This window comes from Mesoplodon mirus (genome assembly GCF_964341445.2).
Source record: "Mesoplodon mirus genome assembly, chromosome: 16".
Lineage (NCBI taxonomy): Eukaryota > Metazoa > Chordata > Mammalia > Artiodactyla > Ziphiidae > Mesoplodon > Mesoplodon mirus.
In genome coordinates, this window is record NC_138992.1 from 743,323 (window position 1) to 766,990 (window position 23,668).

The window sequence follows — 23,668 nt, forward strand, 5'->3', positions numbered from 1 at the left end:
CTGCGCCTGCGCCGTCCCCCTAGTCGCCCCGCACCGCCGCCGCGCATGCCCAGAGCAGAGCCGCTGTGGAGCGAGCGGGACCCGGGTCTGGGTTTCCCCGCCTGCGGAGAGCGTCCTCCAGGCAGGCCGACGGCATGGTGCAACGCCGGAGGACAGTGAAGACGACGGGCCGCTCGAGAAAGCTCGGCTCGAAGGGGAATCAGAGTAGGATGATGAGCAGGGCAGATGGGAGGAAATCCGGAAGCGGCGACCAGAGCATAGACGCCGGAAGATTTCTGAAGGTGCTGCCACTGGCAACCACAGGTCTGAATGCTGTGCTGGGAAGTGAGGGGGCTTCCGTGAACTGGGAGACCAAGGCATTGGCGGACCCTTTCCTATGGATGTCGGTCACCAAAAACAGCCGAGTGGAATCACAGCGTGTGCCCAGAACCGAGGTCACTGGGGTCAGATGACCACAGGGAGGAAGGTGCGTGATACTACTGGCCAAAGGGGTGTCAAAGGAGCTGAGGTGTGTTAAGTAGAAAGTGGGGCGCACCCCTGTCCAGGCCAGGAGGTGCCTGGGATATTGGAGGAGAAGCAGCCCCGGGGCAGGCTGCAGGGGCTCAGGCAGGTCTGAGGGCAAGGGGTGGGAGAAGGGGAGTCTGAAGAGGGAGGGGCAGTGGTGGGGCAGCAGGGGGTGTCTGTGTCTGACTGAGAAAGCATCAGAGCTGAGAAGACTCCAGGGTAGATCATGTGTCTGTTGTACTTTTGGAGCCCAAGGTAAGTAGCAGGACAGGCCCAAGGGATTCCTAGGGGGAAAGAGAGCATTCCGTGTAAGCCATAATCCAGAGCATGTGGGATATGGGCCCCTACATCACCACGGGGGATACCACAGCCAGCTGAGTTCTCACTCAGCACTTGTGCTCAGGGCCCTGGATGTGCCGGGCTGAGAATGACAGACTCCACGGTCTCAGGCCATGTCTCACTGCTCAGCTGCCTTGATCCCTTCCTGGCCCAAGCCACTCTCCTCACCCAGGGACATCCCCTCCTTGTTCAGGCTTTGACTCGTGAGGCTGCAAGGGGTACGCAGTTCACGTGTGGGGGAGCATCCTTAGTCACCCCTGGAGCCAGCACCAGGCCAGGCTCTGAGGGCATGGAAGTGCTGCGGGGAGAGACCAAAGTACAGTGGAGTGTGCGTGGGTTTTATTCTGGCCCTGGGTGGCCATGTGCTCAGTCCCCCAGCAAGACAGAGGCCTCCTGGACGTGCTGCCGGACCACACGGTCCAGTAGGGTATGTACATCTCGGGCGGCCTGGGCAGCAGCCTCTAGCACCTGCTCCAGGTGGTCCTCATGCAGCCTGGCGTCCATCTCAAGCAGTGCAATCTGGCCTGAGGACGGTAGCAGGGCCAGGGCCAGCTGGGGGCCACCAGCTGCTTCCTCCACGTGGCTGAGGTCTGCCAGGGCTGTTCCATCCACAAAGCCAGCTGAGCAGGCACACACAAAGTCCCGCATGGGTATCCCTGCATCCAACACTGCCAGCGTGGCTGCATTCACACAAGCCGCGTAGGTCCCACCATCTGCCTGCAGCACCTGCAGGGACCCCCCCAGTGGCATCAGTCCATTAGGCCGCTGACCCCATCCCCCCTCCACACACACCCCCCTCCTCCTCTCTCCCCTCCCTGGGTTGACGGCTGCTGTCTCTCACCTGCACATAGATATCAATCTGGGAGCGTGGATGCAGTTGTGTAAGGATGGCTGCCTCGAAGGTTTGACGCAGCTGCAGGCCCATCTCGCAGGATTTACGGTCCCCATGTGGCCGCCGCTTGCGCTCGCCTGTGCTGAAGGTCGCAGAACTATACTGGCAGTTCACCAGGGCCCTGTCAGGCAGGGCTCGTGCCCGGGAGCCCCGGATCTGGGGGAGGGTTGGGGGAGGACACGTGAGCCAGGCCCACTCCTCCCAGCTCACACTACCCCTTCCTCTGGCTCTTGCCCTGAGCCTTGGCCTCCCTCCCTCCCCTCCTTCTATCTGCAGCATCTCAACAAGCAACTACTTTACCTCCAAAACATAGCCTGAGGGAGGGCCACCGGGCCAGTCTGCAAGCTCCCATCACCTCTGGATCTCACCTCTCTCCTGACAGGCCTCCCTGCTTCCCTCCTTGACTCATCTTCTCCCAGCCCACTCTCTGTTTGTATCAGAGTCTGGTTACAAATATCAAGTCTGATTCTGCCTTCTCTAGGCAGTACACATACTACTTACCTTTACAGGCTTCCCACCACGTATGAGGCAAAAATCCTAAATCTTTTCCCTGTTCTACAGATCTCTCAATCTCATTTGGAAATACTCCCCATCCTCCCCACCATCAGCCTTTCTGATCTGCAGGCGCGTCATGCTTACTCTTCCACCCCTCTGGCCTTACGCTTCCAGCGCTGGAGTGGCAATATACCCAGGCGGCTGTATTTACAGTCCCTGTCCTCACGGAGTTTGTTCCAGTGGGGAGACAAACGGTGAGAAATAAGTTAAATTGATGTCTGAGGAGGCGGGTGCAGAAAAGCAGCAAGTGTGTGAATGTAGGGGAGGGAATCTGACAGGTGATCTGGGAAGGTGTCACCGGCGGGTGACGTCAGAGTAGAGCTGAGTGGTGAGGGAGCGAGTGGGAGCGCACCTGGCGGGTTTAGGAATAGCAAAGAGTGGAGGGCGCAGGGGACGGTGGCCGATGAGAAAGGCAGGTTCCATCGTGCATCACACGGTTAGAACTCTGGCCGCGGCCCCACACGGAGGCGCGCGCCGGCCTCACCTCCCGAGCCTCTGCTCAGCCTGGCGGCCCCGCGCACCCCGCAGTCTCTGCCCGCCTCGGAGGAAGCCCGGCTCGCGCGCGCCCACTCGCCTCGTGAGGCCCGTAGACCACCGCTAGCGCCTTGGTGTTGCCCTGCTCGATGTAGGCCGAGCCGTCGGCCTGCGCGAATACACCCATCCGCGCCTGGATCTTACGCAGCTCCCCGGCGCGCCGCCCGTCCACCCGGTAGCCCTGGTCCGACAGAAGCTCCAGCCCCGCCATGCCGCTCGGCCGCTAACCCCGTTTCCGCTCTCTGGAGAACTACAGTTCCCGGCGGTCCGGATGCCCCACTTCCGACCTCCAGAGTCCTACGGTTTCCGGAGCGCCGCCTCCCATTTCCGGTGCCGGAGAACGACGGTTCTCCCAGGGTTCCCGGCGGCGCCGGTTTCCGCACTTCCGGTCCGCGGAGAGGTGGGGCTGCGGCCGTTTGGGATGACTGTCCTGCGGCTGCCAGGGGTGGAGACCCGCTGGGCGTGGAATCCCCACGTCGTTTCCCCCCGGGTTTGTCGTGGGGGCGGTTCCCACGACCCTCGGGGCCTACCCGCCCTGCGTCGCCCTGGTCGCCGCCGGCGCGCGCCTTCTCCCGGACCCAGAGTCCCGGGCCTCCCACTGCGCCCGCGACCCGCCGGCCGGCCCTGCCGCGCCTCCGCCTCTCCCTCTGCGGCCGAGCCCCGCTCGGACCCCGCGCAGCCGGTGCGCCTCTGCTTCTCTTTGACGCCAGGCGTCTTCCTCGAGGTTCGCGGGTGAGAGCCGCGACTGCTGGAATGATAGCATCGTTTTGTCTGACGGCTTCTGTTCTTCCGCGCTCGTAAATGCATTCGTTTTCCCAAGCTGAGACACATTTTCTGTTCTTTTTTTTTTTTACCGTTTAAACAATTGTCCATTAAAAAAAACCCACATAGTTTATATTGTACATACACGTGGTTGCATTTTTTAGAGCAGTATTAATTTTCTTTTCCATGTTGCTTTAGTTCTTCACTCCGTACGACCCCACGCCCCCCAGCATCTGCCGTAGCTTAAGTACTGGTTCTATGATTTTCTTCACACTCACATAATTACATACAAGTCACAACAAATATGTGCAGTTGTAATGTACAGACATATAGGGGCTTTTGGAACTCTGGTTATTTTTTTAAATGGGATCATTTCATACACACTTTTCTGTTTCTCACTAAAATACATGTAGTGAAATCTGTCCAGATAATCCTGTGGAACTCTAATTTTTTGCTTGATACTCATGGGGTGGATGTACCAGAATTTACCCATCTACTGCCCCACTGTGGGCAGTTGGTGTGTGTCCAGGGGCTTGGGAGATGGAACCCCAGGGTAGGGACTAACTGGGTGAAGGCTGTAAGTGTGAGTTACATTTTCCCTCCTTTCCCACCAAGAAAAAGTGTTACAGTTTTTACATAATCCTCGCCACCCTGCGGAGTGTTACTGACATGCTGTAGTCACTCTTGCATTTCTTTGCCTGATGTATTCCAACATCTTGTGTCGGTCAAGTCCCCTGGAACTGTTGAGGGGTCTACAGAACGGAGAAATGAGATGCTCAAGGGGAGGGGACATGCCCCCCCCCCGCCATAGGAGCAGTTAAATGTCAAGCTGTGAGAAGAGCAGGTGGAATGGACATACTGTGGTGGGCTTGGGCCTAAGTCCTAGGCAGAGCGTCCCCTCCAAGGCGGTGGTCTCCTAGAACACTGGGGCACGAGGCCTGGCCACTGTGCCTGGTCGAAGGCTGTGGATGATGGCCGTCATTCTCTGCCACTGGCCATCCTCCATCCCCTCCCCCTCGACTCTTCAGCTGGACTGAGCAGGCCTTCTTCCCTCAGCAGTGTGGGCTCTTACTCTCCCAGTTCTTACTAGGTCAAGATTGCTGTAGTCCATTGACGCAGGTGGAAGCCCCCTGGGTGCCCCGCCCTCATTTCATGGTTGGCCCTAGCAGCTCAGGATAATTAGGATAATGTTGGTTCTGGGCCTAAGGAGACCAGAGTGACTGGGGGGTGGCTTTTCCTTCCAGATCAGTGCAAACCTTACTGTGTCCCCTTGTGGACACAGTTCCACCCAGGAACAAGTTGCAACAATGTGTGTGAAATGCTGGCCACCAGGGAAGCTCACCGGAGACTCAGGGCCTATGGCTTTCATAGGGCACTGGTCACAGTCATGTAGGCACCCCTGCCTGGTATGTACCCGGAGTCCTGGGAGGAAAGCAGGAGTTTAGCAAAAACCATATTTGTTTGTACAAAGAGTTTAGGTTCAGTGAGCCACTCTTATTGGGAAATGGTAGGAACCCTTCTGAAACCTAGGTTCCCAGACGCCACAACTTTGCACACATCGTCTGAAGGAGAGCAGTCTCAGGACCCTCTTTAAGAAACAGAGGGCAGGGATTTCCCTGGTGGTCCAGTGGTTAAGACTCCATGCTCCCAATGCAGGGGGCCCAGGTTTGATCCCTGGTGAGGGAACTAGGTCCCACAGGCCACAGCTAAAGATCCTACACGCCACAATGAAGATCCCGTGTGCCGCAACTAATTTTATTAATAAATAAATATTTTTAAAAAACAAAGAAACAGAGGACAAAATCATATTTACAAAATTAAGTGAACAGAGTGAGGAAAGAAATCCCAACATGCAACACAAATTTTTAAAGTCGACCCATATCACAAACATCACAAAACACAGAAAACAAAATGTCATCAATTAACTTCCTGACGTATTTCTAACGTTTCCCCTGTGGTTTTCAGACGCAAAATCTGTCACCTCTTAAGATGATGATACTTTCATGATGTCATCTTCTATATATAGAGGATAATTTAGTCTCCTCTCTAACACGCTTAATCAAAGTTTACTTTATTTAATATATTTATTTTTATTTATTTATTTTGGCTGTGCCGTGTCTTCGTTGTGGCACACGGGATCTTTTTAGTTGCAGCATGCGGGCTTCTTAGTTGCAGCGTGCTGACTTCTTAGCTGCAGCATGCATGTGGGGTCTAGTTCCCCGACCAGGGATCGAACCTGGGTCCCCTGCACTGGGAGTGCAGAGTCTTACCCTCTGGACCACCAAGGAAGTCCCATCAAAGTTTATTTTTATAACTTACAGCTTAGGAGAAAAGTTGTTTTCAGGTAACAGCACCTTTAGCTAATATTGTGTAAATTTTTAGAATTATTAAATTTGAGAAAACCTCTATCAAATTTCTTTTACATATGAGCCCTAAGATTTCAGGGCCTTTGGGGGCTCTTGTCTGTGGCTAACTTAGATGGTTTTCGAATCGACGACGCTCTTTAGCCAATTCCATTAGCTTGATGTGTAGTGACACACAGCACAGAGGGCAGGTGTGTTCCTGGCAGCCACTTCTACACCAGAATGACAGCAAGAACTGAACTACATCAGGAAGTGAATGTTCCCTCAGAGCCACACTAAAGCTCTCCCGACTCAGCCTCCCTGAGTGAAGCCCATGAGGCCCCCCCGCCCTGTTCAGTGCAGCAGGGGAGGAAATGACCCAAATGGGAAGAGACAGCATTAACCGACTGTGATTAAATTATGTACTTTGCAAATTTTCCAAAATGTGCGACCTTGGGAACACTTTGCTGGGCCCTGGCCTGGAAGAGTCCCGAGCTGAGCCTCATGACTTCGCAGTGAATCTCTCCCCAGACCCCAGACCCCTTAGGCAGCACAGATGCATCTCAGCAGCGTCCCATCCCAAGAGGGGTCAACAGGGCCAGATCAGGGTGCGGTTGAGGAACACTTTCAAGTCTGCCCCACGTCCAGCCATTGTAACAGGCTGAAGAAGAGCCAGGTCCTGATTCCCAAAGGCTGTGAATGTCACCTTCTATGGCAAAAGGAACTTTGCAGGTATGATTAAGCTAAGGGTCTTGAGAAGGAGAGTGTCCTAGAGTATCCAGGTGGGCCCTACCTGTAATCATGAGTATCCTTTGGAGGTGGAAGCAGAGGAGGAGGAGAGGTGACCTTGGAGGCAGATTGGAGCGATGCAGCCACAAGGCAGGGAGCGCCGCCTGCTGGCCGCAGCGAGGAACAAATTCCCCCGGACCCTCCAGAAGGAACTGTCCTGGCTGACATCTTGAGTTTAGCCCCAATGACTCAGTTTGGACTTCCGGCCCCTGGAACTGGAAGAGAATAAACGTCTGTTGTTTTAAGCCTTCGGGTCTGTGGTAACGTGTTTGAGCTTTTTTTTGTTTGTTTTTCCGGCTGCTCAGTGCAGCATGTAGGACCTTAGCTCCCTGACCAGGGGTTGAACCCACGCCTCTGCATTGGAAGCAGGGAGTCTTAACCACTGGACCGCCAGGGAAGTCCTGTTTGAGCTCCTTGATAAGTTCTCACCGCTAGGCTCTCCTCCATCCTCCCCAGCCCCACACGCAGCGTCTGAGGAGCTGCTCAGCTGCGCCGTGGAGCCACTCGTCCCCCCCCCCACCTCCTCACCGCTGGGCGGGGTCTGGGGGAGCTGGGGCGGCTGGGAGCCTGCCCCTCCCAGAGATACCCCTGACCCGCGGGTGTTGCGGGGGAGGCCTCGTCTTCTCAGCTCGTCTCTCCCAGTTTCCTCTGCCCTCGGCTGGAGCCGAGCACAGGGCGCCCCGTGCTCTTGGCCACAGCCTCTCGGAGCCGAGCTGTCATGATGCAGAGCCAGGCGGGGAGGGGCGGGGAGGGGCGGGTCCCGCTCTTCTTACCAAGAAGTAGTAGACCTCCACGAATGACTGCTGCAAGCCCAGAGTGACAGGGTCACTCCCGGAACTCCTGCCCCTGCCAGGCCTCTCAAGGTCACGGCTCGGCACGGGACACTGTCACTTCCACCATGTTCTTCCAGTCAAAATAAGGCAGAAGGCCAGTTCAGAGTCCAAGAACTGAGAACTGGACGCACCTGTTGAGGGGGGACAGCACGTGCACCTGCAGTGGCAGCAGTGGTCGGCGGCCCTCTGTGCCCCAGGGGAGGCCACTGCCCGCTCCTCCAGCGAGGAAGGAGGGGCTGCTTCTGCCAGGAGGGGCTTGTGGGAGTTTGGCAGCCTAAGATTCAAGTGTGTCCGCTCAAAGTCCCCATCCCAGGTCTCAAGGCTGACTCTGCCCCAGGACAGTGCACATGCCATTTCCTTTGCAACCCAGCTACTTGTATAATCAGCTCCTGCGTTTCCTTCAACACAGGAGGCTGCGCTCGTTCCCACTGCTGTGTAATAGGTTGCCCCAAATGCAGTGGCTTAAAACTACATCCACTTGTAAACTCACAGCTCTGTAGGTCACAAGTCTGGGTGCAGCATGGCTGCATTTGGGCAATTGGACTTGAATGACTATTTCATGACTTCCTTTCAGCTTGAAGAACTTTCTTTAGTATTTCTTGTAAGGTAGGTCTGCTAACAACAGATTCTCTCTTTGTTTATTTTGGACTGTCTTTATGTCACCTTAATTTACAAAAGATCATTTTCCAAAATATTGGACTCTTGCTTGAGTTTTTTAATGATTTGAGTTTGTCATCGCATTGTCTCCTGGCCTCCATTGTTTCTGATGAGAAGTTAGGTGTGAATCTTATGGTATTCTCTTATATGTGACAAGTTATTTTTATCTTGTGACTCTTGAAGTTTTCTCTTTGTCTTTCAAGATTTTGGCTATGACATATCAGGTCCTAGGGGGTGCCCACATGTCCTGCCTCATGGCCCCCCAGCAGTGGAGAATCCCTCCAGCAGTGAGAACTTCCTGCCAGCGTGCCACCCTGGAGCAGTGGGGAAAGGACATGCAAATCCTAGGAAAACTACTGGTTGACAACTGGAAACAGCAGACCCGCAAAAAGGAAACGATGATGTGAAATAAACGATAATCATAATGGAAGAAATGACACAAAATAATGGCAACTGCACAGAGCCGTCCCATTAGAAGACAGATTGGGTGGAGGAAAGAAGTCCTCTCTATGATCTCAAGTGAAAACCCAATTGTTGTCCTTGAGGCGGCCGCCCTGCCCCCAGGAACCTGCTGTCCTCAATGTCTCCTGGGGCCTCCCTGCTCCCTGCCCTCCCCCCCCCATTCCCTGAGGTTGTGGCCCTGAATGTGGTGCCTCATCCTCCATGTGACAGTGACACTCCCTGCCACCCCGACAGCAAGACCACTGTTGCCTCCAGCCTCGCCCTACGGTGCTCACTGGCTTACCCCACGCCCCCAAGCTCTGACCCACCTTAGTCTCCACAGTCCAGCTCCCCTTTGCTGTTGGGCCAGACATGCCCCCTCCCTCAGGGCAGCTCAAACATCCACTCTCCTGACCCCTTCAGGTGCTGGGCTGGCCATGACCGCCTCTGGGACTGTGCCCAGTCAGCCAGCCCCACAACCTGGCACAGGCAGCTGGTGGCCAGTGGGTGGCCAGATGGGTGGGGAAGGATGCCTGAATCTCGCACCCCTCTACCTGCAACACCGCCATCCTAGGCTGGGATGCAAAAGCTTCTGTCCTCCAGGAGGGGCTTCCTAGGGGGACTCCAGGCCTGGGGCAGGAGATCCAGCGGCTGGCACAGGAGAACCAAGAGCTGCGGCGGCTTGTGCAGCTCATCCAGGAGAACCAGGAGCTGAAGCTGGTGCTTAGGAACCAGGGCAGCAGCCTGAGCTTCTGCAGCTCCGGGCTCCTGGCCGAGGTGACCGCCAGCCCCCGCTTGCCCCAGCGCAGAACCATCAAGTTCAAGGATGCTGAAAGAGGTGCGTGGGCCAGGGCCGTGGGGGTCTCCTCAGGGACCAGCAGGCTGCACTCATTGAGCCATGCAGGACAGCGAAAAGTGGGAGAAACCCCTGCTCCCGTGCGGCCGTGTCCTGTCAGGTGCCGACAGGTGCTGTGGAGGAAGGGGCAAGGAATGGAGTCGGGGGGCTCTTTTAGGGGTGCAGCAGGGAGAAGGTGACATCTCTGAGAGAGTGACCTCAGAGCAGCGCTAGACTGAAGCGAGGGAGCCGTGAGGCTGCGCTTTACTGCCCCATCATGCAGAGGATGTGAGGCAGCCAGAGGCCAGCAGTCCGTGGGGAGCCCTGCCGCAGCCTTGGTTGCGGCCCAGACCCTGTGCCCTCACAGCAGCCCACCTCCCTCTCTCCTCCCGGGACTAAGCAGGCATCAAGGGCCAGCAAGGCTCAAGGAAGCGGGAGAGCCTGGGGTGGGATGGGGCCAGGGCATGGACAGTGTCGCTGCCTGTCTGGCCCGCGAGGTGAGGTGGCCCCTTCACCTGCTGTTCCTCTGCTTGGGAAGCCCCCTATCCCCCACCGTTCCTTTGCGGGAGCCCCTCACAGCTCCAGCCCACCTCAGGCCTGGGCAGGCACCCGGGCAGCTTTCAGCTCGCGGGGAAACAGGCCGGGGAAGGGCAGCCACCCGCCCCGTGGTCCCGAGACTGACCACGGCGTCTGGCGATATCAGCCCGAGCGTCGCGCGGTCGGCCTGGGAGGGCGGTGTGGAGGGCCCCCAGCCCACAGCGCCTGGCACGCCCACGGGGTGTGAGGGGTTTCTGCAGGGCGCCCCCCTGCCCCCCCCCACCCCGGTCGGGCCACTCAATTCTGCCCTCCCGCGTCACCCATCTCCCACCTCGGGCCGCCACAGCCGCCGCACGCTGGGGGGCGCGGTCCGAGGTCTTCTGGGCAGCCGGCTCCGCCTGCCCCGGGGTACCTGGAAAAGGGTACCCGGGGCGCCCGCGGTCAGCGAGCTCCGGACCGGCGCGGGGCCGGACGGCCGCAGAGCCCAGGTGCCCGGGGGCCGGGCCGCGGGGTGGGGCCGCGCCGGCACAGCGCCGTCCCGCCGGGGATCTGGATGGAGACGCCTGCCGCCCGCGGCCCAGCTCGGGCCCCGCCCCGCAGTCCGCGGGGCAGCTCGCGGCCGAGGGAGGGGGCGGCTCCGGGCCACCCGAGCCTGACGCAACCGGAGAGCCTGACGCAACCGGAGAGCCCGGCGCGCCGGGACCGGTCGTGCGGGGGGTGGGCGCCGCTTCCGGGCTGGGGGCGGGCGCGGCAGGGCCCGGAGCGAGTGCGGCCAAACGGACGGCGAGCGACCGGAGCCGACAGGCCAGGTGGGCCCCGCACCAGGATCCTCCGCGCTCCCCTGTCCGCACCCCCGGACCCCACTCGCCCCCACCGCCCGCTCCCCTTCGCCTCCTGGCCCCGCCCCGTGGTCTGCGCAGGCTCCGCCCCGTCCCCGTGTCCCGCTGGGCCTCTGCTCCAAGGTCGAGCAGTTGGGAAGTGGGCCTTTTCTCACCAGCCCCCAACCCACGTGCCTCTTCGTGCTTAAGGGCCCAGAAACCCCAGCCCGAGGGCTCCCGCCGCGCCTCCTCCTTTGAAAGGCCTGCTCCGGGCCCTGGGGTCCCTTGCAACCCTGCGCACTGGACTTGGGGAATGGGGGTCATGAGGCCCTGCAGGACTTGCCCAGCTCTGGCTCCACCCAGGGCCCCTCATGGGCGTGGAATCCCTGTCTTCTCCCCATCCCAGCTCTGCCCAGGGCTGCCCACCTGTGGATGACCCCCAGGCCTCCCTGCTGACCCACTGCCTCTGGCCAGGGCTCCCAGGACTGCCGGCTGAAGAGTCGCTGCTGGACTCCAGCCCCATCACCATGGGCAGCCCGGAGGGGCGCTTCCACTTTGCCATCGACCGTGGAGGCACCTTCACAGATGTCTTTGCCCAGTGCCCAGGGGGGCACGTAAGGGTCTTAAAGCTGCTCTCAGAAGACCCCGCCAACTATGTGGACGCACCCACTGAGGGCATCCGCCGCATCCTGGAGCAGGTGGCCAGGGAGGAGTGGTGGGGTGGGGAGGGCCCTTGGGGCCAGAGGCCTGATGGCTGACCACGTGGTTCCCAGGAGGGGGGCATGCTGTTGCCACGGGACCGGCCTCTGGACACCAGTCGCATCGCCAGCATCCGCATGGGCACCACGGTAGCTACCAACGCGCTGCTGGAACGGCGCGGGGAGCGGGTGGCACTGCTGGTGACTCGCGGCTTCCGAGACCTGCTGCACGTGGGCACCCAGGCCCGTGTAGACCTCTTTGACCTGGTGAGTTCACGCCGGCAGGCGGCCAGCTCTGCGGCGCACGTTTTCCCTGGAGTGCCGTGGCCCCTCAGGGAGGGTGGTCCTTGGAAGGGTCAGTGCCAGCCCAAGGCCACCAGCTGATAAGAGAGGAGGTTCTGGGCACTCGTAGTGGGACGCTGCGTCCCCTTAGCCCTGACTGGTCACCTGTTGTCCTGTGCCTGTCTGCCGCTCCGCCCAGTCTTGGACCCTGACCCTCACCCCCACTGCTGGGTTCTGGGAAGGAGCTGCCTTTGTGGGGGTGGGGCACTTGGCTGCACTCAGAGGCCTGGGGGCAGAGAGCCGCCCCCCCGGGTGGGCCTTCCCACCCGCTCTGAGTGTGTCACCCTGTCTCACTGTGTCTCCTGGGCCTGTGGACTGGCCTGCTGGGACACATCCGCTCACCTGCATTGCCCCACCCATGCAGGGTCCCAGCAGGGACCCTCAGGCCTGGGCCTCCTCTGAGCCTCTGCCTGCCCTCAGGCTGTGCCCATGCCCGAGATGCTGTACGAGGAGGTGCTGGAAGTGGACGAGCGTGTGGTGCTACATCGAGGGGAGCCAGGTGCTGGGACGCCCGTGAAAGGTACGGATGCCCGAGTGTTGGGGCGCAGGGCAGCAGGCCCAGATGGGCCTTTGATGGGGCAGCGGCGGGCTTCCCTGCAGGCCGCACAGGGGACCTGCTGGAGGTGCAGCAGCCTGTGGACCTGGGGGGCCTGCGAGGGAAACTGGAGGGGCTCCTGTCCCGAGGCATCCACAGCCTGGCTGTGGTGCTCATGCACTCTTACACGTGAGTGTGGGCTGGCTGGGGGCGCGGGCGGCGGGGGGGCCAGCGGGTGGGCAGGTAGCTCAGCGGCAATCGGACGTCATCATAGGTGGGCCCAGCACGAGCAGCAGGTGGGCGCCCTGGCCCGGGAGCTGGGCTTCACACACGTGTCGCTGTCCTCGGAGGCCATGCCCATGGTGCGCATCGTGCCTCGGGGGCACACTGCCTGCGCCGACGCCTACCTCACACCCACCATCCAGCGCTACGTGCAGGGCTTCTGCCGTGGCTTCCAGGGTCAGCTCAAGGTGAGGCCCCCCGCCTGCCCGCCCCTGGCCACCCCCACCCTGTGCCGCCCCGCCCCTCACTGCCCACCTGCCCGCCCACAGGACGTGCAGGTGCTGTTCATGCGCTCTGATGGTGGCCTGGCGCCCATGGACTCCTTCAATGGCTCCCGCGCTGTGCTCTCGGGCCCTGCTGGGGGCGTGGTTGGTTACTCAGCCACCACCTACCGGGTGGAGGGTGGCCATCCTGTCATCGGCTTTGACATGGGAGGTATGAGGGCCCAAGGGTGGGGTCCGGGGGAGCCTCAGATGCCGGGCTGGGCAACGTCAGGCATCCAGGTCTGTGGGATGACTCCTTACCACCCCGTCTCCCACCAGGCACGTCTACCGACGTGAGCCGCTATGCTGGCGAATTTGAGCACGTCTTCGAGGCCAGCACAGCTGGGGTCACTCTCCAGGCCCCCCAGCTGGACATCAACACCGTGGCAGCTGGTGGGGGCTCCCGCCTCTTCTTCAGGTCCGCCCCATCCCGCACCTGGGCGGGGCCCCCAGCCCTGCCTCCCAACCCACCTCCACCTCCAATTCCCCTCTCCAAAGGTCAGGCCTCTTCGTGGTGGGGCCAGAGTCTGCAGGAGCCCACCCTGGCCCCGCCTGCTACCGCAAAGGTAAGAGGTGGCATGTGCCCTGCCAGCCCCCTTCCCACGCGGCCCAGGCCCAGCCCACCCCTCAGCCCCACCCCCATTGCCCGCTCCCGGCGCTCACCTCCAGCCCCACACCGTGCACACCTCCCAGGAGGCCCTGCGACCCTGACGGATGCTAATCTGGTCCTGGGTCGCCTGCTGCCTGCCTCCTTCCCCCACATTTTTGGGCCGGGAGAGGACCAGTCACTGTCCCCGGAGGCATCCCGAAAGGCCCTGGAGGCTGTAGCCACTGAGGTCAACAGCTTCCTGACCAATGGGCCTTGTCCGGCCTCCCCACTGAGCCTGGAGGAGGTGGCCATGGGGTTTGTGCGTGTGGCCAACGAGGCCATGTGCCGGCCCATCCGTGCACTTACGCAGGTACAGCCGCCTTTCCCCTCGCCCGGGGGTGGGGGGCAGGATGGGGGAGGGCCGGGCGGGGCAGGGTAGACCACTGATCCCCTTCTGGCTCCCCAGGCACGAGGCCACGACCCCTCGGCCCACGTGCTGGCTTGCTTTGGGGGAGCTGGTGGGCAGCACGCTTGCGCCATCGCCCGGGCCCTGGGCATGGACACCGTGCACATTCATAGGTGTGTCTGGGTGTGGTGCGTGTGTTCAGGGGCTGGGGGGCCACCTTGGGAGGCACCCCACCCTTTCTCTGTGCGGCCCCTGTCCCCCTAGGCATAGTGGGCTGCTGTCAGCACTGGGGCTGGCCCTGGCAGATGTGGTACACGAGGCACAGGAGCCCTGCTCCCTGCCCTATGCTCCTGAGACCTTTGTGCAGCTGGACCAGAGGCTGAGCCGCCTGGAGGAGCAGTGTGTGGATACCCTGCGGGCCCAGGGCTTCCCCAGGTGGGGCTCCGGGGGCTGCCGGGCCAGGTGGGGGGCCTGCGGCATCCTAGCCGCTTCACTTGGGGCCTCTTCGGCAGTAGTCAGGGAGGGGTGGACTAGGTGTCCTCAAGGGTCTCCAGTGCGAGTGCTCCCCCCCGTCACCGTTGCAGGGCCCAGATCAGCACCGAGAGCTTCCTGCACCTGCGCTACCAGGGCACGGACTGTGCCCTGATGGTGTCCGCCCACCAGCACCCAGCCACTGCCCGCTCACCCAGAGCGGGCGACTTTGGGGCAGGCTTCGTCGAGAGGTATGTGAGCTCCGCGTCTCGGGAGCCCTGGCTGGGGTCCGCTGGCCCGGCTGCCCGCCCTGATGGCTCTCCGGGACCTCCGGGTGTGCAGGTACATGAGGGAGTTTGGCTTCATCATCCCTGAGCGGCCAGTGGTGGTGGACGACGTGCGGGTGAGGGGCACTGGCCACAGTGGCCTTCGCCTCGAGTACATCCCAAAAGCCCAGAGTGGGCCTCCCCGGGTAGACAAGGTTGGTGGCCCTGCCTGTGCCCGTCCACCCACACCCACTGGGACACGGGGACAGGTGTGTGGGGGGGTGCAGGGAGGGCACTGGCCCTCGGAACTTCGCTCACCTGACACCCTCTTCAGATGACCCGTTGCTACTTCGAGGGGGGCTACCAGGAGACCCCCGTGTACCTGTTGGGCGAGCTGGGCAATGGGCACAAGCTGCAGGGCCCCTGCCTCATCATTGACAGCAACAGGTGGGCTGCGGGCCAGGGTGACCTGTGGGGGTGACCTGTGGGGCCCTGGCAGGGGGTCCTCTGGCCCAGGCTGCAGGAGTCTGAAGGACTCTGGGGTCCCTTCACGGTTGGGCTGTTTCTGGGCCTGGGCACATGGGGTCCCTGCTTGGGATGGGTGTGTGGCCTGGCTCCTGCAGCCCCTCTGCTGCCCTGCCCCCAGTACCATCCTGGTGGAGCCAGCCTGCCAGGCAGAGGTGACTGAGACTGGGGACATCCGCATCTCCGTGGGGGCTGAGGCCCCCAGCACGGTGGGTGCCCAGCTTGACCCCATCCACCTGTCCATCTTCTCCCACCGCTTCATGAGCATCGCTGGTGAGTGGCTTCCCCCATCCCGCTCCCCCGCCCTGCTCCCTGCGGCGTGCCCGGCAGGGGTGTGCAGAGAGAAAGCTTGACGGGGGGGGGGGGGGGGCAGAAGCGGAAGCCCTCCTGCGGTGGTGCAGGCAGTGTGGCCCTGGCCCCGGGATGGCACAGCCCCGCTGCACTGCAGGCCTTGGGCAGGGTGGGCGCTTTTCTCCTCCCAGCACCGTGTGATCTGGGCTCTGCACGGTGAACCCAGGCTCCGAAGCCTGTGCCTCGGCATCAGTTTCTTAATGTACGAAGCAGGGCGTAGGGTTGAGGGGGGCACCGGGCAGGGCTGGGGAGGAAGGGGTGCCCTTCACGTGAGCAAGGTGTGGCCGTGGCCTCGCAGTGTCTAGGTGGACCATCACCCGCTTCGGGTCCTGGGTCCGGGACTCAGAGGCCTTGAAGGCGGTGGGTCCTGCCTCTCCGTACCCTGGGAATGCGCTGTGGATGGGGTGGGGCCAGCGGGCATCTGGTCACTCTGTGTCCCCAGAGCAGATGGGCCGCATCCTGCAGCGCACGGCCATCTCCACCAACATCAAGGAGCGCCTGGACTTCTCCTGCGCCCTCTTTGGGCCCGACGGGGGGCTGGTCTCCAACGCCCCTCACATCCCTGTGCACCTGGGTGCCATGCAGGAGACGGTGCAGTTCCAGGTTCGGCGGGCCCCTCTCCCTGCCCCCCGCCCCTTGCGCCGGCCCCCTCCCCACTCTGCACCTGTCTCCTGGCTTCAGATACAGCACTTGGGGGCTGACCTCCATCCAGGCGACGTGCTGCTGAGCAACCACCCCAGCGCGGGGGGCAGCCACCTGCCAGACCTGACCGTCATCACACCGGTGAGGGTCGCTGCCCAGGTACCTTGGGTGGTAGGGCCGCCGGCGCCCCTGACCGTTGCCCTCACCCCTAGGTGTTTTGGCCGGGTCAGACACGGCCTGTGTTCTACGTGGCCAGCCGCGGGCACCACGCGGACATTGGGGGCATCACACCGGGCTCCATGCCCCCCCACTCCACCACCCTGCAGCAGGAGGGCGCTGTCTTTCTGTCCTTCAGACTCGTCCAGGCGGGTGTCTTCCAGGAGGAGGGTGAGTGGGAACGGGTCTGGGGCTGAAACACCGCTTCCTGCAGCCAAGCTGGGCCGGACACGGGGATGCAGCCCCCGCTGCCCCCCTCCCCCCGGCCTAGGCCGGCCTCCCGGCTGAGGGAGCTGGGCGGTGACCCCCCAGGGTGGTTGCAGGTCGCCTCTCAGAGGCGATCACATGAGCTGAGCCGAGTTCTGCCTGGGCCCAAGAAGGCCTGGAAGGTTTGGGGGTGGGGAGCTGGCCAGGACACCCAAGGGATTGGGTGCAGGAGGGGGAGGAGCCTATTTTCAGGTGGGCGGCTGCTCGTGGCGTTTATGGTTTGCACTGGGTTTGCACTGGGTCTGGGGACTGCAGAGACACGGCGGCACCAGCGGCCCAGGGCTGCAGGCTCTCGGAGAGCTTTCCTGGGCCTGGGTCAGTCACTGGGCAGCTGTGAAGGGCTTCAGCTGGGCCTGAGCTGCCTGTGCACCAGGCAAGTCCCCTGCCTATGTGCAGGGCGCATGGAGGGTCCTGCAGGCCAGGCAGGGGGAGTGGGGTGGGGGCAGCTGCACTCGCCCTGGATGATGCTGAGCCTCAAGCTGGGAAGCAGCGGTGAGGGTGTTTTGGAGGTCAGGGCTGGTAAGTGGTAGGATGTAGGCAGCGGGGAGGGAATCAAGTTGGACAGCCGTAGGATGCAGGTTCTGGCACTGCAGTTACCAGGAAGGTGGGACAGAAGCTGCAGGGGGACCTGGGGGTCAGGGACAGCTGGTGTGAGGCTGCAGGGGTCTAAGAGCCCGGGGGGCATCCGAGTGAGAACAGGTGATGTGGGCAGGGTGGAAGGTGGGGTAACAGAGCCATGGGCTGCTGTGGGTGCTGAGAACACGAACAGAGTGACTGAGGCCTGGCTGCTCCCTTGGTCAGTATGGGGCGGGGGCAGAGGGTCGGGATCACTGAGGAACCTGTGCAGGCACGTGGCAGAGGACCCTGATCCAGACTCAGGAGGGGAGCTTTCCCGAAGCAGGGAGTGGTCCACGGGGCCAGAACCTGTACTGCTTGCCCGAGGTGGAGGCCTTGTCCAGATCTTTTGGGGGCGGTGGCGGGGTGCACAGGCAGCCAGGCTGGTGCTCTTTCAAAACGACTGGCTGCGGCGGTGAGTTTGGGGCCCCAGGGCTGAGGGCAGTGTGAGTGTGGGAGTGTTAAGGGAAGTGGGAGAGGGGAGGGGGGCCCAGAAAAGGCTGGAGAGTGGGGGCCAGGTGGTGGGGAGGTAGGGCAGGAGGAATGAAGGAGGGAGGAGACTTTGCTGAGGGAACCTGCCCCCTGCCCTGCCCCCCTGCCCCAGGTACCGCCAGCCCACGTGCGATCATGGTCATGGTCAAAGCTGCTTGTCCCGTCCTAGGGTGCCCTGGGGGATTGTGGGAAGAAGGTTCAGTAGCCGATGGGGGGAAGTTGGGGGTTTTCAGGGACCTGGAAGAGCCAGCAGGGTAGTGGGGAGCCAGTGATGGGCCAACATGTGGTCCCTGCAGTGCCCCAGCAGAAGTACAGCAGGTGTGGAGCAGGGCACCAGGTGGCCCTGGGACTTTGAGTGGCTCAGTGGCGATCCCATCCATTCAGCGGTAACTGAAGCCCTGAGGGCACCAGGCAAGATTCCAGGCTGCAGCGGAACACGGAACCTGCATGACAACCTGTCAGATCTGCGTGCCCAGGTGGCAGCCAACCAGAAGGGCATCCAGCTGGTGGGCGAGCTCATTGGGCAGTATGGCCTGGATGTGGTGCAGGCCTACATGGGCCATATCCAGGTGGGCCTGGGGGAAGGAGCAAGCGGGCAGCTCTGTGCCTGCCCCGGGCAGGTGGACGGAGGTGGGGGGCACCTGGCCCCCCTGGAAGGCGGCGTGGCCGTTACTGAACATACTCCCCACCAGGCGAACGCCGAGCTAGCCGTGCGAGACATGCTTCGGGCCTTTGGAACCTCCCGGCAGGCCCGGGGCCTGCCCCTCGAGGTGTCTGCAGAGGACCACATGGACGACGGTTCTCCCATCCGACTCCGAGTGCAGATCAACCTGAGCCAGGTCAGTCGTGGGAGGAAGGACCTCCCCAAGCATCAGGGCCGTGGCCACCTGGCTGCTGACCTCTCCCCTCCTGTCTGGTGGGCAGGGCAGCGCTGTGTTTGATTTCAGCGGCACGGGGCCCGAGGTGTTCGGCAACCTCAACGCGCCTCGGGCCGTCACGCTGTCCGCGCTCATCTACTGCCTTCGCTGTCTGGTCGGCCGCGACATCCCACTCAACCAGGTGTGCGAGGGTGTGCTGTGCACACGGACAGCAGGTCGACCCCAAGCTCCATGTCGCCCTGAGAGAGCCCGGGGCTAGGTCGGCCCGAGGTCGGACTGATCCTAGGGATGCGCGTGGTGTACCTCCCAGCTGTTCTTGAGCGCTGGCCCCTCTACCCATAGGGCTGCCTGGCACCGGTGCGTGTTGTGATCCCTAAGGGCTCCATCCTGGACCCGTCCCCAGAGGCGGCGGTGGTGGGCGGCAACGTGCTTACGTCGCAGCGGGTGGTGGACGTCATCCTGGGGGCCTTCGGGGCCTGCGCTGCTTCCCAGGTGCGGTGGGCCGGTGGGCACAGCGGCGGGGGATGGGGGGAGGGCTGCGGGCTGCGACCGGCGGAGAGGGGATGCACCCCCAGCCAGTGCAGCGGCCACTTGCCCCTGCCAGGGCTGCATGAACAACGTGACCTTGGGCAACGCCCACATGGGCTACTACGAAACGGTGGCGGGCGGCGCGGGCGCGGGCCCCGGCTGGCATGGGCGCAGCGGCGTGCACAGCCACATGACCAACACGCGCATCACCGACCCCGAGATCCTGGAGAGCAGGTGGGCGGTGCAGGAAGGGGTGGGGCTGAGGGGCCGGGCCTGGGGCGGGGGCGGGGGCGGGAAGGGGTGGGGCTGAGGGGCCGGGCCTGGGGCGGGGGCGGGGGCGGGGGCGGGGGCGGGGGCGGGAAGGGGTGGGGCTGAGGGGCCGGGCCTGGGGCGGGGCGGGCTGGGCTGAGCCCCTGGCCCCGCGCAGGTACCCAGTTATCCTGCGCCGCTTCGAACTGAGACTGGGGTCTGGGGGGCGCGGCCGCTTCCGGGGCGGCGACGGTGTCACCCGCGAGCTGCTGTTTCGTGAGGACGCGCTGCTGTCGGTGCTGACCGAGCGCCGCGCCTTCCAGCCTTACGGCCTTATGGGTAAGTGGCTCCATTCCCCTCTCCCCCCACCCACCTCCTGTCCCATCTACCCCCTGTTCCCCCACCTGCCCCCCGTGTCTCTCACGTCCTTGCCCCCTGGGCCACCCCCACCTTGCCTCTTCTTGCAGGGGGTGAGCCCGGCACCCGTGGCCTAAACCTACTGATCCGGAAGGACGGCCGGACAGTGAACCTGGGTGGGAAGACCTCGGTGCCCGTGTCCCCCGGGGTAAGGATTGCGGCCTGGCCTGTCCCATCCCCGCCCCCACCCCCAGCTGCCCTCATCCCACAGGGTGAATGGAATTGCACAAATAACTAGAGACGGAGTTTAATTTGGCTCCTGAAGGAAGGGGGCCGCAGACCGGCTCTCTGGGGTCCCAGCTGGCTGCTGTGGAAGCACTGCCCCGCCGGAGATGGGACTGTGGCAGGAGACAGGCAGAGCCCGTCCCCAGCCTGAACCTCCCCTCTGCCCCACAGGATGTGTTCTGTCTCCACACACCAGGCGGCGGGGGCTATGGGGACCCGGAGGACCCCGCCCCTCTGCCGGCGTCGCTCCTGCAGCCCCTCGCCTTCCCTGAGCGGGGCAGCGTCTATGAGTACCGCAGGGCCCAGGAGACTGTGTGAGGGAGGGCCCCGTACAATAAAGATCCCTGAAGTCGTCCTGTTCCAATGGCGGCTGGCCAGCCTCACGTTCTGCGTCCCTGTTGTCTTTCCACCCGTGCTGGCACCTGTCTCCTCCGTACCTGCCTTAGGAGGGCTTGGAAGTCCCACAGCCAGGTGGTCCGTAAGCCCCGCCAGGGCGGTGCTGAATGTCACCTGTTCCACCTCTTGGGGGCAGGAGTCAGGTTGAGGAGTCGACCCAGCGCCCGCAGGCCCAGCACCCTGCGCTCTGGCACTTACTGGGCTCAGAATGTCTCCGGGTCCTCCTCGGTAGGTGACGTCGTCCAGGCGCCGGCCCCGCCAGTGCTCAGCCGGGCGGCCTCCCCTGGGAGGGCCTGCCAGGGAGTGGCGGCGCCCTTCCTCCTGCTCCAAGGCCCTGAGGAGGGTGGCAGTGTCACCAAGGTCAGGGCAGCCCTCCTTCCGGGCGTTGCCTGGCCCCCAGGTAGCCACTCACCTCAGCATCTCCGCGAAGCAGGCCACGGAGTGGCGGAGATTGGAGGTTCTCAGCAGCGTTCCTGGGGAGGGCGGTATCAGTGGGAGCCTTGGCCCGCGAGCCCTCCCTGGGTCCGTCCGCCCCCAACCCCGGCGCGTCCCCAGCCGGCGGCGGTCCCGGAAGCGGCTGAACAGCTGGTGCTGCAGCTCCTGCGCGTGGTCTGCGGAGAGGCCGGCGCTCGGTGGGCGGGACCGCCCGCCCGCCCCGCTGCAGCCTCGTCTCACCTAAGCGAGCAGTTTTCGAAGTTTAGGTCACCCAGGCGCACACTGAAGGCCACGGCCTCGTCACTTTGGCGGCTCTCAACCTCGGACAGCTCGGCCCAGCCCAGCAACAGCGTCAGCTGTTTGCGGCGCAGGAGCCCGCCCTCTGCGGGGCGGGGTGGGTTGGAGGGGAGGGACGGGGAGGGAAGGAAGGCTCAGTCCGAGGTGCCATTCTGCCTCCTGGACACCCAGCTGCGCCCGCACCTTCCCCCGCCCCGCCCGGTCCCGATCTGTGAGCCCACCAGCACTCGAAGGGACTGGCGGCGCCTGGGGCAGTGAATAAACGGTGGGGGGAGGGGAGGTGCAGACAAGGGTTGGGACTCCGTGCAGAGTGATGGGGGGACGGCCCTCCCACGAGCCTACGAGCAGCCAGTCGGGCTCACCGCTCGGCGCATGCAAATGCGTGCAGTGCAGGAAGCCCACGATGCCGCGCCCGTCCGGCATGCCCAGCTGCGCTTGGGGACCTTCGCGCGTTCGACCCCATGCCCCGTCCCCTCCCGGGTCCCGGAGCGCCGCGGCCGGTGGGCGGGCACCTGTGCAGAAAGTAGTCCCTTGGAGCCCAGCGCATCCTCGCGACGTGCGTGAAGGACTGGAAGGCTGCGCGTAGCAGCGGGTAGCGCGAGGCCAGCAGCAGCCCGCTGCCCAGCAGCTTCAGGTGTAGCCCGGGCTGCAGGCCGAATGTGCCCACGTCGTACGACACCGGGCGCAGATTGGGTGCCAGGCGACTCGCCGGGCGTCGCTCTGCGCGAAGGTCGAACACCTCCTGCAGGCACATGAAGTCCAGACTCGCTGGCATGGCGCCTATCAGCACCCCGCACGGCATCCCGTGCACTGGCGAACTGCAGCCGGTAGCCCCAGAGGGCGGATGCCGCAGGCCGGCGAGCAGCACGGCGCCCACGGTCTCGGCCCGCCGCTGGCTGTGCGGCAAGTTGCTGAAGCGCGCCAGCCCATCGGGGAGCAGGCACAGGTTGGCGCCGAAGAAGCTGAAGCTGCGCGCGGGCTCAATTGGGGGGCGCCAGGGCGTGGGGGGCGCCCAGAACTGCGGAGGGGGCTGGTAGCAGAAGGGACGGCGCCAGGCTTGCAGCAGCAGCCAGAGCAGCAGGTCCGGCAGTGCCAGAGGCAGGCCGACAAGAAGCAGCAGCGGCAGAGCCGCTCCGGCGCCCGCTGCAGCGCTCAGCCGGATCTGGTCGCTTGGGCGTGCGGCCGGCGCCCAGCAGCCCAGCAGCTGGTCCAGGGCCCAGTAGGCTGAGAAACGTAGCGCGCGGGCCAGGCCGGGGAGAGCGTGCAGCACAGGGTGCGGGAAGGGCGAGGGCCGTAGGGCGCAGGGCGTCGGGGGCCAGTCGGGCGGGCGTGGCGTGGCGTGGCGCGCGGGGCTCTCGGTGGCAAGTCTCTCCGACGACTCACTGGCTTCCAGCGTGCGAGTCGACTCGTTCGTGCGTGCTCGGGAGCTTCAGGGGAGTCACAGGGGTCAAGGCCACGTGGCACAACTTGTGCGCGGAGCCTGCAAGGCGCCGAGCCCCCGCGAGCCTGGGGGTATGGGCACAGGCGGAGCCACCCGGGAAGCCGCCCTCTCCTCACCCGCGCGGAACCTCGGCGGCGGTTGGAGAACAAAAGGGAAAGCGAAAGAGACCCTGGTCCCGCCCCAGATCCTTCTTGCCCCGCCCTCCCCTGAAAGCCGCAGGGAGAACACCCCGACCTGCCCCGATGGGAGCGACTTCTGGGTGCAGCCCACACCAGGTGGAGGGCGACACTTTTTAATGCGGGCCGGCGCAGCGACAGGGAGTGGAGCGCGCTGCGTGCTGCATCCCCCTCTCCCTCCTCCCGCAAGTCAGAGTGTAACGGCCCCGGTGCTCCCGCTGCCCAGACTGCGGGATCTACCCGACCCCGACCTGCTTCCCCCAGTCCGAGGAAGGGGCGGACTCGGAGAGGCCTGACCAGCCACCGGCTCAGCGCCGGGCACAGCCCATAGCGGAGGCGGCTCGGTGACCCTCCCCCAGGAAGCTTCCAATCTGGGGGAAGGGCCGTTGGTTCGGTTCTGCGCAGCGGGCCGGGCCACCGGGGCCCACGAGCCAGGTGGGAGCCAGCTCTGCATCCGCGGAGCCCTCTTGCACCCGCTCTGTTGCATCCCAGGACCGAGCTGCCTCGCGCTTGCTCAGGCGCTGCCCTGCCCTCCACCTTCCTAGTTCGAGCTGTGAACCAGTTCCTAGAGCTCTTAACGTTGCCTCTTAAATTGCCCTGAAGTTTGGGCTAGGGTTGCTCTTCACACCTACAGACGCGGAGGAGAAGGGGCTTCTGCTCTCCCCCCAGCCCCCAATTTTCCAGGAATCCCTGATACCCTTTACAAATCTAGATCTGGTGCCGGGTGTGCCTGTTGCTACGGGTTTGTCGTATTGCTAAGCCTTCTCAGCAGACAGAGCTAGAAGATCTGTATGTATAGCTCTCTAACATATCTATACACAGAGGCCT

At 63.2% G+C, this 23,668-nt stretch overlaps 3 protein-coding genes across 7 annotated transcripts; 1 reads left to right on the forward strand and 2 right to left on the reverse strand.

Moving 5' to 3' along the window:
* Positions 1-1,160: 1,160 nt before the first annotated feature.
* On the reverse strand, positions 1,161-3,035 carry EXOSC4 (exosome component 4; the record flags this gene model as incomplete). Its single annotated transcript, XM_082600757.1, has 3 exons — positions 1,161-1,569; positions 1,685-1,891; positions 2,865-3,035. The coding sequence occupies 3 exons, from the start codon at positions 3,033-3,035 to the stop codon at positions 1,210-1,212; spliced, it is 738 nt and encodes a 245-aa protein (XP_082456883.1). The 3' UTR covers positions 1,161-1,209.
* A 7,611-nt stretch (positions 3,036-10,646) lies between these two features.
* Positions 10,647-20,478, forward strand: OPLAH (5-oxoprolinase, ATP-hydrolysing). 5 transcript variants are annotated; one of them, XM_082600751.1, is made up of 27 exons: positions 10,647-10,829; positions 11,313-11,536; positions 11,612-11,803; positions 12,299-12,398; positions 12,479-12,602; positions 12,688-12,883; positions 12,965-13,130; positions 13,238-13,376; positions 13,457-13,524; positions 13,628-13,917; positions 14,014-14,126; positions 14,218-14,388; positions 14,538-14,675; positions 14,767-14,905; positions 15,025-15,137; positions 15,337-15,488; positions 16,009-16,169; positions 16,248-16,349; positions 16,421-16,595; positions 18,183-18,367; positions 18,491-18,637; positions 18,723-18,857; positions 19,019-19,168; positions 19,281-19,438; positions 19,632-19,792; positions 19,921-20,018; positions 20,267-20,478. In XM_082600751.1, the coding sequence occupies exons 2-27, from the start codon at positions 11,366-11,368 to the stop codon at positions 20,411-20,413; spliced, it is 3,891 nt and encodes a 1,296-aa protein (XP_082456877.1). In that variant the 5' UTR covers positions 10,647-10,829; positions 11,313-11,365; the 3' UTR covers positions 20,414-20,478. The 5 variants fall into 5 exon arrangements, with proteins under 5 accessions (XP_082456877.1, XP_082456878.1, XP_082456881.1 ...); XM_082600752.1 differs by having other exon boundaries at positions 10,649-10,829; positions 13,652-13,917; XM_082600755.1 differs by having other exon boundaries at positions 10,746-10,829; positions 11,245-11,536.
* A 232-nt stretch (positions 20,479-20,710) lies between these two features.
* LOC309791816 (sphingomyelin phosphodiesterase 5-like) lies at positions 20,711-23,294 on the reverse strand (the record flags this gene model as incomplete). The annotated part of the gene is given in 6 exon segments (XM_082600919.1): positions 20,711-20,964; positions 21,167-21,308; positions 21,736-21,785; positions 21,788-22,650; positions 22,781-22,898; positions 23,138-23,294. Coding segments are annotated over 5 exon segments (1,218 nt in total). The 3' UTR covers positions 20,711-20,964; positions 21,167-21,278.
* Between the last annotated feature and the right edge of the window lie 374 nt (positions 23,295-23,668).